The sequence below is a fragment of the Canis lupus genome, chromosome 11 (assembly GCF_048164855.1).
Source record: "Canis lupus baileyi chromosome 11, mCanLup2.hap1, whole genome shotgun sequence".
Lineage (NCBI taxonomy): Eukaryota > Metazoa > Chordata > Mammalia > Carnivora > Canidae > Canis > Canis lupus.
Genome location: NC_132848.1, coordinates 49082643 through 49099859, shown reverse-complemented (window position 1 = coordinate 49099859; position 17217 = coordinate 49082643). Strand labels below are relative to the sequence as shown.

Here is a 17217-nt window from a genome sequence, read left to right as displayed (position 1 = left end):
ATATTAATGACTGCTTATGATGAAGTTGAAAATGTAGGTATACAACCCTGAAAGTTATCAGTTTCTCTTGATGTTTTTCCAAGAGAAGAAAGGTATGAAAAGGGAAGACTGTGAAATTGATTTTAGAATATTTAGAATGTTCTTCTCTGTTTGTCTTACAACTTAATCTATCCTCCTGTCAGGGGAGTGGGACATGCTATCTTGGAGAGGTGCTTCTATAGCTCAAGTAGCTCATTGTATTTTCTAGAAAATAGTATAAATTTTTTCATTAAAAGTGCCTAGTGTATCTGAAAATGTGAGAAGCTGTGTGCATTTTGAGTTCAGCTGCTCCGTATGCCTGGTATCAGTATTAACAGGGCACTTATCACAGGGGAAATGAAGCTCAGGTATTCAGATAATAGTGACAAGAGGCACTATGGTAGGAAATCATGTGTGTCTTTTTATGTAAAAATAAAGGCATAATATGAAGAGCCAAAGGCATAAGAATGAGTTCTCTTTGCCATCTACTTGCTAGTATGGTAATGGACAGTTACTAAACCTTTTTAAGCTTCCTCCTCTATAAAAGGGAATATAGTATCTTTCTTTAAGATTCAATCACATAATGTATGTAAAGCAGCTTGCATGTTTCTGGATTATGGTCATAATCAATAATATTAATTCTCTTTGCCCCTTAAAAGTGGGGATTGTGTTATCTTCTTTACCCCACATAATTCACAGTATGATGCTTAGCATAAAGGTACATGTTGCCACATGAATAGGCAAGAGAAAACTGCCTCTTAATTACTTTAAAGCTTTGCCAAATGCAGCATCATTGAATGTAAGCTTTTAGGGATGCTGTCTACTGATGACAGAATTTTCGTAGTGGATGTGTACAAAATTGCTTAAAGGATAAAGGATGGCTTTACAGAACCCCTGCAGTATTCTAGGGTAAGACAGCAGGTGTGTGATACATGGGAATATACTGAAGCACATTTCTAGTTTCTTCTTTTTAACAGTTAGTTGGAACTGAAGTGGAAACTTGCTTTTTTCACTATTAAAATTTAAGACCTGGAATTCTCTCTTGTAGTTTTCTAAGGATTATTGAAAATATAAACGGTAATAAAAAATTAATAAACTATGACTGTATCCACATGTGAAAGAATATTCTAAATACTGAGCAACATTTTTTTTGTATCATTCCCCAAAATGCATTAGTGTCTTATCAATGGGTAGATTTGCTAGGGTTGAGTTTCCAAAGCAAAATATACAGTGAAGCTTCTTTGTATTTCAAGCACTGTGGGAGATAAGAAAAGCCAGTCATAAAAATGTTAAATGAAGAAAGAAGAGATTCAGTGTGTAATAGGACTTGTGTTGTTTTTTAAATGAGCTGGTGTACATATATCGTGTATTATATATAATATATTTAACATAGTCTTATATTTTATTTCTATACCTGGATTATTGTAACAGAAGGACTTATAGATGCTATTCTTATAATTTTCTGTAGTAACTGAGTTTTTTATAATGAGCATATAAATTCTTATACTCAGAAAAAGTGTTTTCTTCCAAAAGAAAGAGTAAAAGTGAATCAGACTATTGATTTTTACTAAAAGTGAGTCAGACCAAGAACTAATGTGAAATCACTTGAATATGAGATTAATATTTGAGAATAATTACTATATGAGATCAAGAAGTGTTAACTACTCTAAGAAAGGTATGAATACTTCTGAGAGTTCAAGAGTGGAACTTACTTTCAGTGAAAGAAATTAAGACTTTGGAGGATATGGAGCATGAGGTAGGGATGGATGCATAGGATATTCTTTAACATTCAAGAGTTTTATGAGATTGGAAAGGCTATTATAGGTATTAGAAGTAAAGCAAAGAAGTAGAAAGGGGAAATCTTTAAATAGTTCTTTTCCTCCAGCTTTATTGAGATACAGTTGACATGTAACATTGTGTCAGTTTAAGGTGTACAACATATTAATTTGATTACTTCTATTTTACAAAATAATTACTGCACTAGCATTAGTTAATAATACCTCTCCCACCTCACCATTTCTTTTTTGTGGTGAGAACATTTTTTCCTCTCTTAGCAGGGCAGCTGGGTGGCTCAGTCAGTTAAGTGTCCAACTTTTAATCTCAGCTCAGGTCTTGATCTCAGGCTGGGGAGTTTAAGCCCTGTGTTGGGCTCCAAACTGGACATGGAGCCTACTTAAAAATTATGTGTGTGTGTATATATAAATAAATCTCTATAGGGACACTTGGGTGGCTCGATGATTGAGCGTCTGCCTTCAGCTCAGGGTGTGATCCCAGAGTCCGGAGATTGAATCCTACATCAGGCAGGAAGCCTACTTCTCTCTCTGCCTATGTCTCTGCCTCTCTTTCTATGTCTGTCACAAATAAATAAATAAATAAAATCTTTAAAATAAATAAATCTATATAAATATATTGATGTATTCTCCTAGCAATTTACAAGTATATAATATTTTTTATTAATAACTTTTAAAAAAGATTTTTATTCATTCATGAGAGACAGAGAGAGAGAGAGAGAGAGAGAGAGAGAGAGAGAGGCAGAGACACAGGCAGAGGGAGAAGCAGGCTCCTCACAGGGAACCTGATGTGGGACTCGATTCCGGGTCTCCAGGATCACACCCCAGGCTGAAGGTGGCGCTAAACAGCTGGACCACTGGTGCTGCCCCAGAAGCTATTAATTTTATAAAGGAAGTTTGTACCCTTTGACTGGTATCTCCCCATTTCGCCTGAGCCCCTGGCAATCACCATTCCAGGAGTTTGGCCATTTTATTTTATTTTATTTTAATTTTAATTTTATTTGTTTATTCATGAGAGACACAGAGAGAGAGAGGGGCGGAGAAGCAGGCTCCATGCAGGGAGCCTGATTGGGATTCGATCCTGGGTCTTCAGGATCACGCCCTGGGCCAAAGGCGGCGCTAAACACTGAGCCACCCAGGCTGCCCAGTTTGGCCGTTTTAGATTAGACATATAAGTGAGATCATACTCTATTTGTCTTTCTCTGCCTGACATATTTCACTTAGCATAATGCCCTCAAGGTCCATCCTATTTGACCAATTTCCCCTTCATCCCTTCTTCCCATCTTTTTTCCTTTCCTCTTTCCCTTCCTTTCTCTTTCTTCTCTCTCTCCCTTTCTTCTTTATATCAATAACAAGTAATTATTAATGACATCTTAGTCTAGTCCTAGAGAAAGACCTTTAAAAAAATAAGTCTATATAATGCAGTAATTGCTATAGAAAAGACCTATTGCAGACTCAGTCTTTCTGAGGAAGTCTTGTATAGAATGAGAACTAAAGGATGAACTGGGAGCCAGCCACATAGAGTGGAGGCAAAATCATTTCAGGTAGAAGGAATTCCCTATGCAAAGGCCCTGAGGCAGGAAAGTACTTCCATCTTTTATCCTTATTTTGTCTCTTAGGACTCTATCAGATAACACTCAAAGAGTGTCTGATACATTATTAAACAGTTAATAAATATTAGTTTTATTCCCTACCTTCTGTGTGACAGTTTTCTCTGTGTTGAAGTCAACCCTTTTGTCTCTCCTGCAGTCTTATTCTTTGCAGGCTAACTATCCCTAGTTCCTCTCGGTGTTCTGACATGTTCTGGAATGAAATTGGGGAAAAGTTCATAAATTATTTTTACAAACTTACATAATACCAGGTAAATATTTTGTGAACTATATTCTGTGTTGTACCAGTGATGATGATCGATGTGACTTTTTTACCCTGTGAATAGATTTAAATAAAATTTATACATGTTCCAAGTATGAAGATGCACTGTTAATCTCATTACTCATGCAGTCATTTCTGTGGGGTTTTTTTTTTTTTTGGTCCTTTATCCAAATGCATTTTCTTTTATATATAATTGAAATTATTCAAACCTTAGTTTCATCCTACATCACTGTTTCTGCATTCCATGTGTATAATTAAGAACTCTACTAAAGGAGTGAAAATGAGTGGGAAATATCAGACAGAGACAAAGCATGAAAGACACCTAACTCTGGGAAGCGAGCAAGGGGTAGTGGAAGGGGAGGTGGTTGGGGGAGATGGGGTGACTGGATGATGGGCACTGAGGGGGGCACTCTATGGGATGAGCAGTGGGTGTTATGCTATATGTTGGCAAATCAAACTCCAATAAAAAATATACAAAAAAAAGAACTCTAATGAGCATTATTTTTTAATGACCACATCATTCCATAGTACAAGTGAACTGAATCATCATAATTCCCATCTTGACCTATAGGTATATTTGATTTTCAGATTATTAAGATCATTTCTTAGAAGTAAGAAATGTTATTATTGTTAAGGCCCCTGATATATAAAGACAGAAATTTTGTCTTTATAGGTGATAACCTCTTCTGTGGTTCACCATAGCAGAGATTTGGTCTAAAGCTCAGACATCCTGTGTTCTAGTCCCATGCTCCTTTGGCTAGAAATTACAATAAAATGAGATGGCATTTTCTTTTTTCTCTTTTCTTTCCTTTTTTTTTTTCCTTTTTCTTTTTTTAAATTTTAATTGCTTGGGAATATAGGTATTCACTCTTTAAATGTTCAGTGGAATTCACCTGTGAAGCTGTCTGGTCCTGTACTTTTATTTGTTGGGAATACTTTGATTATTGATTTAGTTTCATTGCTAGTGATTGATCTGTTTGATTTTCTATTTTTCTGATTCCGTTTTGGAAAGTTATATGTTTTAGGGATTTATCCATTCCTTCTCTGTTGTCCAGTTTGTTGGCCTATATAAGAAGATGGTGTTTTCTCGTTTAAGAAAGACTTTAGGGGCGCCTGGATGGCTCAGTGTTTGAGCGTCTGCTTTCAGCTCAGGGCATGATCTCGGAGTCCTGGGATCGAGTCCCGCATCAGGTTCCCTCAGGGAGCCCGCTTCTCCCTCTGCCTGTCTCTCTGTGTCTCTCATGAATACATAAATAAAATCTTTAAAAAAGAAAGAAAGGACTTTATTTTTTCAGTCAAGTATTTTTTAAAATACTTTAGTCACCTTCCAGGAAGGAAGTGTTGCAAGGTCATTTAATAACATTCCTTGGATAGTTCAGTTTGTGTTTTAAGACTGGACATTAAGTCTAGGGAGGGATGATACATACAAGTATGAAAGGAGTTAAATTATGATATGAAATGTTAAATAAGTGCATTAAAGTTTTCCATAAAGAACTATATTATTTATATTTATTCATAGCCCTTTGAACAGTTCAGTAATTCTGTACTTCCTGTCTGCCATGTTCCAGGCCCTGCTAAGTTTTCCAGTTACAAACACAAAGATCTTGAGTAAGAGTCTGCTTTAAACTTGCTTAGGATTTCTCATTTGAGCCTTTTCCTTTGAGGTTCAAACTTAGATTTAAAGCTAAACACTATTACTAATATTAGTAACACTTTTATAATTCCAAATGATTTTCATATACATCTTCATGTAAGGCACACAAAACAACTCTGAAAAGTAGTCAGGGCAAAGAAACTTTAAGTTCAGAGTGTCAGTGTGGAGCTTCTTTAGTTAGTGGTAGTCATGGAATTTGAGATTGGGTTCTGATTTCACATTTTCTCTTGTTTCTCCTTACACCATTCCTACCTCTGTGATCTGTCTCTCTTTTTATTTTTATTTATTTTTTTAAAGATTTTATTATGAGAGAGAGAGAGAGAGAGGCAGAGACATAGGCAGAGGGAGAAGCAGGCTCCATGCAGGGAGCCCAATGTGGGACTTGATCCTGGGACTCTAGGATCATGCCCTGAGCCAAAGGCAGATACTCAACCGCTGAGCCACCCAGGCATCCCAATATTCGGGTTCTTGTTTTTGCTGGTCCATTCCCTCTTACGCACTTGATTTTCTTCCTGCTACATTGAGTAGAGGATATGAGGTAGTTCATTTATTTTCCATTTCACAGTTCTAGCACTAATGGCAGGAGAAATCAAAACAGGTAAAAACTTCTATTTGAGTCTAATTTAAGATGGTTTTCCTTGACATAGAGTTTGAAGTAGAAGAATCTTCATTGCTTTCCACTTTAAAGATAATAATTACTTGCTAGGTCCTTTTACTAGTATATATAGAAGCCTGTTATGGTAACAGCAAATTTTATATCAGACTATGTAACAAAATTAAATGAGAATTATTTTTTATTTTGCATTACTTTTATTCTTACACAAGTGAACCTAGTACTAAATTGTAACTTGACAAAGAATGTTTTGAAGCACAGTAACCTCGGTGGAAACAAACATGCCAGGTTTTTTATTTCAAAAATTATTTTATTCTCAAAAAAAAAAAAACAAAAATTATTTTATTCTCACTGTCCATTAATTAGATTGTATGTAGCAAAAACAAAAACTAAAAAAAAAAAAAAAAAAAAAACTAGGTGAGTTCATTGTTTTAATTAAGCATTAACTGGTTCTTTGAAAAGTTATATTTAACATCCCAATAGAATTCTATTCTTCTCCGTATTTTTATTACATTTTCTATTTTTGCTTTCAACTTGTAGTGTTTAAAATTCAATAAGATGTTAAGAGATAAGCCAGAAATGTAGACTATTACAGAAGCCTAGGAGATTTAGTTAATCTGACCTAGATGTTCTTTTGATGATTGAGATTTATAATGTGAAAACAGTTCTCAATTTCAAAATGAAACATAGGAATATCTGTGGAATAAGTCAGCTGTCCTGCCAATGACAGGCGGATTAATCAGCCACAAAAAGGAAGAGTTACCATAAAAGTTGTGCTATTTGGATCAGCAGTAACATTGAAGTTACAAGTGAATGTGGTCCTTGCATTTTGCCTTCTTCTAAAGAGGACTGTCCAGCATTTTTGCAAGGGCTTCTTGTACATGTTTGCTTTCATTTGGTTTCATTATTATTGGTTTCATTTTCCGTGTAATGCATGTGAAACCAAAGAGTAATGTGAGAAAAATCTTTGAGTAGAAATTGTAGAGCAAATGTTAAGTATTAATGATATGTGAGAATATATTAAGCATTTGGTCTATTCAGCATTTATTTCTTGTATCCCAAAATGTACATTCTTACTTGCACAGTTAGAATGAGAACACTTTTATAACTTCTAGCGTACCAGTTTGTTATTGTACCAAATCCTAAGATGTTAGTGTCTGCTTCAGTTCTTAATTGAACATTGTACAATATTATTTTAAGGAATAAAAAAATGAAGACTTAAAAGTAAGCGATTAGCTTTGAGGGATCCCTGGTTTAGTCAACGAAGCTGAGTGGAGAAATCAGTGGAGGTACCTCCTCTAGACTGGAGCAGCCAGGGCTAATGAGCATGTAGTTTTCTTATCATAATGCTGTGATTGAAATGTAGTATTTAATGGGGAAGCCCTCTTACACATGATGAAAATACTGTAGTTAGAGTGACAAATCCTTGGAATTATGTGTGAATTAGTTTGCCTTTTATTCCTGGATCCAGTATTATAAAATAAGTGCTTTGAAGCCAGAGTTATTGACTAAAACCCTAGTAATTTCTGATTGAGAATATAACATATATCTCAGTAATTGAAATAAATTAAGACTATGAACTAATTTAAAGTGCTTAGCTTATTTGGAGTACCTAGTTCTTTAAACATTTAGACAGTAGGCAAGCATTTGTGGTATTCAGAATACTTTTTATCTAAATTTTACAAAGTATGTTTCTTTTAAAGTAAAAGCCATTGGTTTATTGTTGTGATGATGATTAATACATTTGTGTAACATTAATATTTTTTGCTTCCTGAACCTTTTGGGATCTCTGAAGTGTGTGTGTGTGTGTGTGTGTGTGTGTGTGTGTTTAATTTGACATCTTTTGGAGTTGATTTAGTTCATGGAGTCAAGATTTCCTTTTGAACTAAAGAAAGTTTAACCATTTTACTATTTAAAGATTTATGGAATGGAAATTGACCTGCAAAGGAACATTTTGACGTAACTCAAATCTTCTAGATATTGGTTACTAATGCAGGTTACTATTTATGCTCTGTTTTAATCCTAAAACAGAGCATAAATAGTATGCTATGATACTTTGTATGTTAGTGTCTGCTTTGATAACTGTGATATTAAGTTACAGGTTTCTTTTATGTAGTATTTGGGAAGGACGCAGTAGATTCATTAGAAGGAAAACTATTTGTCTTTAGGGGAAATTAACATTTAGCTAAACCTTACCTCATGTGCTATATGATTATTTTATTTTACAGACTCCAGGCATTAGAGCTCGATCTACAAGACTCCAGTGGTTTTGTGATAAATGTATTTCAACTAATCAGGTTTGTGTTTAATTTCTGGTTTCAAGCACGTGAAACTCCGTGGAAAGCAAGTATCCTATATGTCATATGAGCATTTGGGGATTTTGAGACATAAAACATTATTAATGGGAATAGCATAATTTTGGTGGTTTTCCAAATAAACAGTAGCTTAATTCTTGATCCTGAGTTGCAGTGGAATCCCTGAAAATTTTAATTTGGCTCCCAAAGATTTTAGCTTGCTTTATCCTAGTTTTTGGCTTGAGCAAGCTAATCTGGTCTCCTTTGCAGTTTAAGTCTGCTTCCGTTTTTAGTGACTAGGGGAGTCACTTGAAGGTAGCCCAATGGAATTTCTACTTCCCGTCTCCACCAGTGTGTAGATACTCCTATCCTGCCAAGTGAAAACCACAGGGAAAGAGGAATATAACACCTGGGTGTGAAGGAGTAGTGTTATTAATAAATAGAGGATGTACTACTCACTGAATCCTCTACCCTAGATATCTCTGAATTCTTCAAAATGCATCTTCATAGAGGTTCCCGCAACCAGATGATTATTCATGTTTTGTTCTTGATTACAAAGTCCTTCAGCTTTTTAACTTCAAAATATTGTTTTTAATTATGACAAACTGCATATATAACATAAAATTTATCATTTTAACCATTTTTTAAATGTTCATTTCAGTGACACTAAGGTACATTCACATGCTCAGCTCTTTAACTTTTGAAAATGAAGTTAATCTGCCCTTTGGGTAAAACTTATTTGAAGAATTATTAAACCAAGATTTGTCAGCTATAAAATATGTCCTTTACACAGTCTAGATCCATCTATTAATCTTATTTTTAAGGTTGAAGTTCTAGAAAAATTAGTGGAGCTGACACAGAAGCTGTTTGAGTGTGATAGAGACCAGCTGTACTACAGTCTGCTAAAACTGTATAGTAAGTAATCTGACTATTCTTCATGTTTTCATCTTGAGATATTTATTCTATTGAGAGCAGGTGCAATAAAAGAGTAACAGGAAGGTGTAGTGATTGTCACATGTGTGGTCTTCAACAGACACTTACGTAGAGGCCAGATTGAATTTTATCACAGAATATTATATTGTATCACTCGACACCATACAGTTTCCATAATTTCTGACAGTCTTATTGTAGTAATGAAAGGTGAGAAAAAAACTTTATCAGGGCCACAGAATTTAATAGGACTTTTTAAGGAGAGACTAATTTTTTTCCTTCTTTTTATTTAAGTTCTCTAATAGATTTACCAGTCACTCCTATAAATCATGTAATCACTAACATGTTTATGTGTATAAGATATTTTGCCAGAAAAATGCATGTTGATACACAGACTAAAATATTTTTAGGGCAGCCCCGGTGGCACAGCGGTTTATTGCCGCCTGCAGCCTTAGGTGTGATCCTGGAGACCCGGGATCGAGTCCCACGTCAGGCTTCCTGTATGGAGCCTCCTTCTCCCTCTGCCTGTGTCTCTACCCCTCTCTCTCTGTCTCTATGAATAAATAAAATCTTTAAAAAAATTTTTTTAAGTTTATATTGTAATATAGTTTTTGTTGATTTTATATTTTTATAAATATTTTCTTAGATTACCTATAAAAGACTACATTGAATGGCTATACTAGAATTTACCCAGCCAGTCTTATGTGACTAGAATTCTATTTCCCACATTATAAAACAGTGCTGCATTAGCCATCTTTGTACCTTAATCTTTGTTCACACCCTTAGTTGTTTCCTTTGGCTGGATTTGTATTTGTGTTCTGAAACTCTTGATCTCTATTACCAAACAATACTCTGGTATGTCAATTCCAGTTTATACATTTGGGCACTTTTCAGTCTCTTTTAGGGTATTTGGGTGGAGAGGAACGACACTTTTTATTTTATTTTATTTTTATTTTTTATTTATGATAGTCACAGAGAGAGAGAGAGACAGGCAGAGACACAGGCAGAGGGAGAAGCAGGCTCCATGCACCAGGAGCCCGACGTGGGATTCGATCCCGGGTCTCCAGGATCGCGCCCTGGGCCAAAGGCAGGCGCGAAACCGCTGCGCCACCCAGGGATCCCAGGAATGACACTTTGAAGAGTCAATGACCTTTCTTTCTTTCCTTGCTTTGTAGATATTTGATGTAGATTATTTTCTTTTTCTTTGGGAAATTTTCCTTCACCAAACATAGACAGCAGTGAATAACTTAACTCATTTGTCTTTTTGAATTTATATTTGTTATCATTAGAAGCTTTATCTTCCATTTTGATGGTATAAATAACACTTGCTGTAAAATTTCTATTTCAGTTGCTTTTTGCATTGAAGTATATACTTCATTATGTAATTCTGAAAACTCTTAAAATTCGGGGCACCTGGGTGCCTCAGTGGTTGAGCATCTGCCTTTGGCTCCGGTTATGATCCCAGGGTCCTAGGATCGAGTCCTGCATCGGGCTCCCTGCAGGGAGCCTGCTTCTCCCTCTGCCTATGTCTCTGCCTTTTTCTCTGTGTCTCTCATGAATAAATAAAACCTTAAAAAAAAACTCTTAAAATTCAATATTTTTGGGGTTGAATGGTCAAATTCTGGCATATAATACTGAGATTGTTATTGAATATATACAACTAGAAAAGTTACATTTTAGGTATTTAGTCTTTAATTGGCAGGTTATAACTTGTAATTATATAAAGGTAATTCTTTCCTTTCCCCACGCCTTTCTCCCTTTTGAGGAACTATTTCATGCTTAAATTCTAATTTTATACCAATTTTTTTTTAAAAACCTTGAATTTATGTATCCAAGTGAGTCTCAGCAGTTAAAATAGTCCCTACAGAAGACCATTATTCCTAATTATGCTGGATAATGAGGAGGACACCGCAGATTAAAAGGTAGTGCTCTGTGCAGTTTGGCCTTTAACCAAGACTAACAGTATGGAATGAACACCCAGAAGAATGTACCAGATTCTGTGGTAGTCCAGGGAAGGTGGAGGTGGCCAGCCTCACAAACGTCTTTTTTTTTTTTTTTTTAAGATTTTTATTTATTTATTCATGAGAGACACAGAGGGAGAGGCAGAGACACAGGCAGAGGAAGAAGCAGGCTCCCTGTAGGGAGCCCGATGTGGGACTCGATCTTGGGTCTCCAGGATCATGCCCTGGCCTGAAGGCGGTGCTAAACCACTGAGCCACCCTGGCTGCCCTAAACGTCTTTTTTTCCTATGCAGATGACCTTTTGCTGTGGTTTTTTAAAAAAGAAAGTAAAGAAAAAGAACTAAGTTCATCTTAAAATTTCCTTTAGGAGTAAGCAGTCTCTGAGGCTTATTACCATTTCTTTCTCCTTAATACCTTCTCTTTGCTTTTGTTGGACACCTTCCTCCAGTTTGTTGCTCTGTATTTTAGCCAGTAGTGTGAATCGCCCTATAATGTGAGGGTGACCTCTTCTAAGGCTGGAAGTCAGAAGAATCATTTTCACGAAGTATACTTTCTAAACCAGTTTATATACTCCTACCTTTTAGCACTATAAATAGACCATGTGGTTGTAACCTTAATCCTCTCTGAGGAACAAACAAGCTCTCCTTTGTTGGCCTTCTCTTCCATTTTGCCCTTGTATCACTGTTGAAACATGTTAAATAGTTTATAAAGCACCATGGACTCAATTCATTTGAAAAGGAACGTATATAGAATGATAAATGAAATGTGGTCCTATTGTACTTGAAAAATCCATATTTTGGATTGTGGATTTCTGAGAAAATAATTTGTGTGGCCTACTGGAACTTGTTATGAGCTCATTCTTTCTCAGGATATTATTTTAGTCCTTGAAAGAAGTTGGCCTAATTATTTGGGGTATTTGTTGAAGAGCATTTTTTCCTTTGTTTTAAAATGGTACGTCAACACCCATACTTAATGTTGTTGTGAATCACAACATACTACAGAAACAGGCACAAAACAAAGATACACATTGCTCAGTGTCAGTGCTTTATGATAGTCAACATTCATATAACCATAGTCTAGTAAGAAATAGAATCTGTCACAATTCAAACTGTATTTCTATCTTTTCTAAATACTTTGACCTTTCATTGTGATAGTCTTGCAAAATTAGTTCCTAAGACCTATAACATTACATGAATGAAGCAACCACTTCTCCTGCATAAAGAATATATTATACTGGGGGCATCCCTGGGTGGCTCAGCGGTTTAGCACCTGCCTTTGGCCCAGGGCATAACCCTGGGGTCGAGGGATCGGGTCCCGCATCGGGCTCCTGGTGTGGAGCCTGCTTCTCTCTCTGCCTCTCTCTGTGTGTCTCTCATGAATAAATAAGTAAAATCTTAAAAAAAAAAATATATATATATATAGAGAGAGAGAGAGAGAGAGAGATTACAATATTTTTGCCTTCTTACTGAACATTTTCTTGTATTCTAAACACTTCAGTTTCTTTTTATATGTATTAAACAGTTTTATTATTCGTACACATTATTGGAAAATAAAAACAACTTTAGGTTTGAAATTTTGCCTTAAAATTTTTTCATGTCTGTTTTTAAAGATCCAACATTGATGACTTTGGCATTTATTCTACCTGAGAAGTTACTTATGTGCTATTTTTTTTTCAGTATTTATGGCCATTGACATTTCTTTTCAGACGGTGGATTCCTCATTATTATACAAGTAATACATGAGTATATTCCAAATTACTAAAGATTCAAGCAATAGTATAGAATCAAAAGTGGAAATGTCAAATTGCCCACTCATTCAGAAGTAACTTGTCAATTGGCCATCTTTCCAGTTATTTCTTTGTATTTCTAACCATTATCCATTTTACATATATAAGTTATTTTGATTGTTTTATACACTACTTGTTTCATACTCTACATTAAGTTTTGTAGCTTCCTTTTTTACTTAACATGAAATAAATCCCCAGGGAGAGATCAATGCCTTTTCTTTCTTTAATTACCAACTTTAAGTGCTGGTGCCCTTGGAACTTCTAAAGTTGACCATTGATTTTTTTTTTTAATTTGTGAGTTCATTATGTATTTTAATATATTTGTGTTTCAGTTTATTGTAACCATTATCCTTTTTTTTGGGTAACCATTATTCTTGTAGGTGCTCAGATTGTTCCATCTTTGACCAGTGGGGACTCCTTTACATAGGCTCCTATGTCATTTGATGCACTTCTCTAGTCTTTGATTGTTTTCAGGCAAAACAAGTCAATCCAGGCTTGTGTAGCATAATCTCTGTTCCAGACCTGGAGTCCTTGTTTTAAAGGGAAGGTTATTTAGAGACCATAATCAGACCATAATTCAGAAATTGCCCTATTCAATCAGTAATTTGTAAAAACTTGCCACTCTAGGGCAGCCCCGGTGGCGTAGTGGTTTAGCACCGCCTGTAGCCCAGGGTGTGATCCTGGATACCCGGGATCAAGTCCCGCTTTGGGCTCCCTGCATGGAGCCTGCTTCTCCCTCTGCCTCTCTCACACACACACACTCTCTCTCTCTGAATAAATAAATAATTTTTTTAAAAAATCTAAAAAAAAAAAAACTTACCGACTTTATAATTAAAACCCTGAACTAGAAATTTTCGTCTCTTAGTTCAATACCATACAGACTGTGTATGCAGTGCCAACTGTTGTTATTCACTGGTCATATAGCCATAAATTACAGCCCCACAACTATTTGTATTCTTGTAAACTCACTAGTAGTCTCTAAAATCATTGGTTGTGGGGGCAGCCGGGGTGGCTCAGCGGTTTAGCGCCGCCTTCAGCCCAAGATGTGATCCTGGAGACCCAGGATCGAGTCCCACGTCAGGCTCCCTGCATGGAGCCTGCTTCTCCCTCTGCCTGTGTCTCTGCCTCCCTCTCTCTCTGTGTCTCTATGAATAAATAAATAAAATGTTTAAATAAATAAAATAAAATCATTGGTTGTATAACGTAACAGTTCTGAGAGATTAGTTAGTAGTCAGCCCTCTTGTTCTTTAAAGAAGGAGAACCGTGAGTTCCAGAAATGTGATGATGGGATTGAGAAGCAGAGCATCCAGTTCTTGGTCACAGCTCAGGTTATGGCTGTTTGATTCTCCAGGTAACAAGTAGAATTGTTATCTTGGTAGAAGGAATTTTAAGCCCCAAAGGGATATTATGGCCGAAAGATATGCCCTCCTTGTGCCTTTGTTAGGATTTCACACAGGTACAGATGTTAGCACACTGAGTAGTTGGATTATCTCAAATTTTTATTATGTATTTTGTGATCCAGGTATATTTACAAGAAGTTTTTTCCCTTTAAACAAAAAAAAAGTGGGTGTTTTATGTATGTCTGTTTTGTATCGATGTGTGTGTAAATATAAGTGACTGAGTTGTTTCATGCTATATATATATATATCTAATTTTCATATATTTTGAAATATTTCCTTGTATAAGTTGCTATTCCGTTTTAATTAAAGGTGCATCTTTGTAACATCTTGTCCTCCTAAAGTAGAAGCTTTCATATACTTGTGCCTTTTCTAGAAGAAGAAAATTACTTTCCTAGAGTTGTTACAATTGAAGACACAAGAGTTGTACATCCTCCACCCACCTTCTCTTCAGTGTTTGGAATAGGCATGTTATCTTAAAAATGAATCTCTAAAAAGCATCATAGCAGGGATGATACCAGTTCTTAGAAACCTTCCCTGTGTCTTCCATAGTCCCTAGGTATACTCTTTGGCAGGGGACAGTAGTGTTCTACCTTTCTCTTCTCCAGAATTACAGATGCTGGAGCTTGGGTTTTGTTTTTCATTTATTTAATCCAATTAGTTTTATATACTCTCATACTTGAGAAATTACTCTTGAATTATACATTACATGAGAACATTTTAATGAAAGAAAAGCATAATTAGCTTATGAGAGTCTTGTTTTGAAAACAGATTATAAATTTAAGGGGTTTATATGTGAATGATTTTATTATCAAAGTATATACAAAATCACTACAATCTGTATATGACCCGGGGAAATTTTCCTACTATTATCTTTTTCTTTGTTGCAGATTTCTGAAAGAACATGAATGTGTTTTATTTTTGTTCTTTGAATTTTTTTACTTCCAGGAGCCATTAGCTTTTCAGTTGGACAAGTGTGGAGAGAATCTAGGAAAATCCCATCTCTTTTAGTATTTTTGTATTTTTGAGAAATACATTTATGTATGTTTTCTGGAACATTTGTGTTCTGAAACAGCCCCCTTCCTAGAACTGACTATGCACAATGAAAATACTCTTCATATTTGAACATTTTAGAAAACACACTTAAAACAGTATTTCTTTGTGCTTACTAGTTGTATTGAACTTATTGTCATGATATTTTTCATATTTTGCTCTAGTTCTTCATAAGCAAAAGTTTATTAAATGACTTGCCTTTTTCTGTTTTCAAAACCTATCAGAATGTTTAAAAATAAAGTCTTAATTATTAAATTTTTGCTGTTTGCAAAGATCAGGTTACCACATAAAAGGAACTTGATTTTTCAGTATGAAGGAATCTGCCTGTTTCCTTCCAATAAACTTCCCTTGCCCTATAATACTTACTTAGTCTGTTGGCGTTATTTTTGGGATATAAAAAAATCTATCACACGGTGTCCTAGACATTCTTCAAGTCAGCAGAAGAGACAGAATTATCCTTATTCTACTAAATGAAATGGATTTGTTTTTGTTGATTTGACATTTTTGAAGAAAATCATACATTTGTGCTCTTCCAATCACTTTAGACCCCCAGCTGTGTATGATACTGTATATATGTATCCATCATCTTTCCAAAGTCTGGTGGGCACAGTTGAATTGCTATCTGTTTCTGATTTTGATTTCAACAATGGGCAACTTCTCAGTTACTTTAAAAAGACAGACTTTTTATTAACATGATTTTCAAAGTGTAGTAAAGGGGGCTGTGGATTTTTGTTTTTTAATAGGTAAGGAGTTTCCATTGTTGAAAACTCAAAAAGTATACAGAAAAGTCTTTTCACCTTTGGCCCACAGTTATCCTGTTCTTTGCCTGGAAGCAATATTTGGAATAATGCTTACTTCAACCTGTAATAGGAAAAAATTCTAAACATTTTTATGAATTCTTCTTAGGATGTTCATTAATTTCTGCTTACTCAAATTTTACAGAAATAAATGGTGACTGGCAAAGAGCTGATGGTGTGTGGAATAAAATGCAAGAAGAAAATATTATTCCACGTGCAAAGACATTAAGATTATTAGCAGAAATCCTTCGAAACAGTAATCAGGAGGTTCCATTTGATGTACCTGAGGTAATTTGTTTTTAACTGTAAGCATAACAAGTTTCATTGTCAGTAGAACTACAGGGCATAGTTTAGCCCAGTTTTATACTAAAAAGATCAATCTGTATACCAGTTTTTGTTTAACCGAATAACTTTTGTTTTTAAGTTGTGGTATGAGGATGAAAAGCACTCCGTGAATTCTTCACCCTCACATGCAGAAATTAATATCCAGAAAGATCTATTGAAGGCCTGCAGACAAAAGAAAAGCAAAGGTAAATCCATATGGTGGGGTCTTCTAATAGCAACATGGCATCTAAGTCTTTCTAACAAATTAGTAGTGTTCTAGGAGGGAGATGGAACTTACACATATTAATTATTTTCTTTTGTTCTTTAAATTAACAAGGACATTTTGGGAAAGTTGGAAAAAATTATCAACGAGTAGTAGATAATATTAAGGAATTATCCCACCCTTTTTAAAAAAGTTTCTTTTTTTAGTGATCTCTGTACCCAGTGTGGGGCTTGAACTCATGACCCTGAGATCAAGAATCTCATGCTCTTCTGACTGAGTCAGCCAGGTGCCCCTATCTCATTTTTGTTATACGATAGTGGTATTAAGTGGTGGTAATAGGACAGTGTCCTTAAATTTTGAGATCTATAATGAAGTACAGAGAGATGAAAAGAAATTCAAGATATCTATAATTTATTTTAAAATAGCTAAGCCATAAGGAACAAAGATAAAACAAATCTGGCAAAATGATAATTGTTAGATGAAGGTGATGGGTATGTAGAAGGGT

At 35.3% G+C, this 17217-nt stretch overlaps 1 protein-coding gene across 1 annotated transcript in view; it reads left to right on the top strand.

The window, feature by feature from the left end:
* Nucleotides 1-17217, top strand: part of LRPPRC (leucine rich pentatricopeptide repeat containing) — a 112060-nt gene that overhangs the window by 70464 nt on the left and 24379 nt on the right. Inside the window, exons 26-29 of the mRNA XM_072768199.1 lie at nucleotides 8176-8244; nucleotides 9066-9156; nucleotides 16311-16453; nucleotides 16590-16695. Of these exons, the coding sequence (XP_072624300.1) occupies nucleotides 8176-8244; nucleotides 9066-9156; nucleotides 16311-16453; nucleotides 16590-16695 (409 nt within the window). The remainder of the gene's footprint in view (nucleotides 1-8175; nucleotides 8245-9065; nucleotides 9157-16310; nucleotides 16454-16589; nucleotides 16696-17217) is intronic.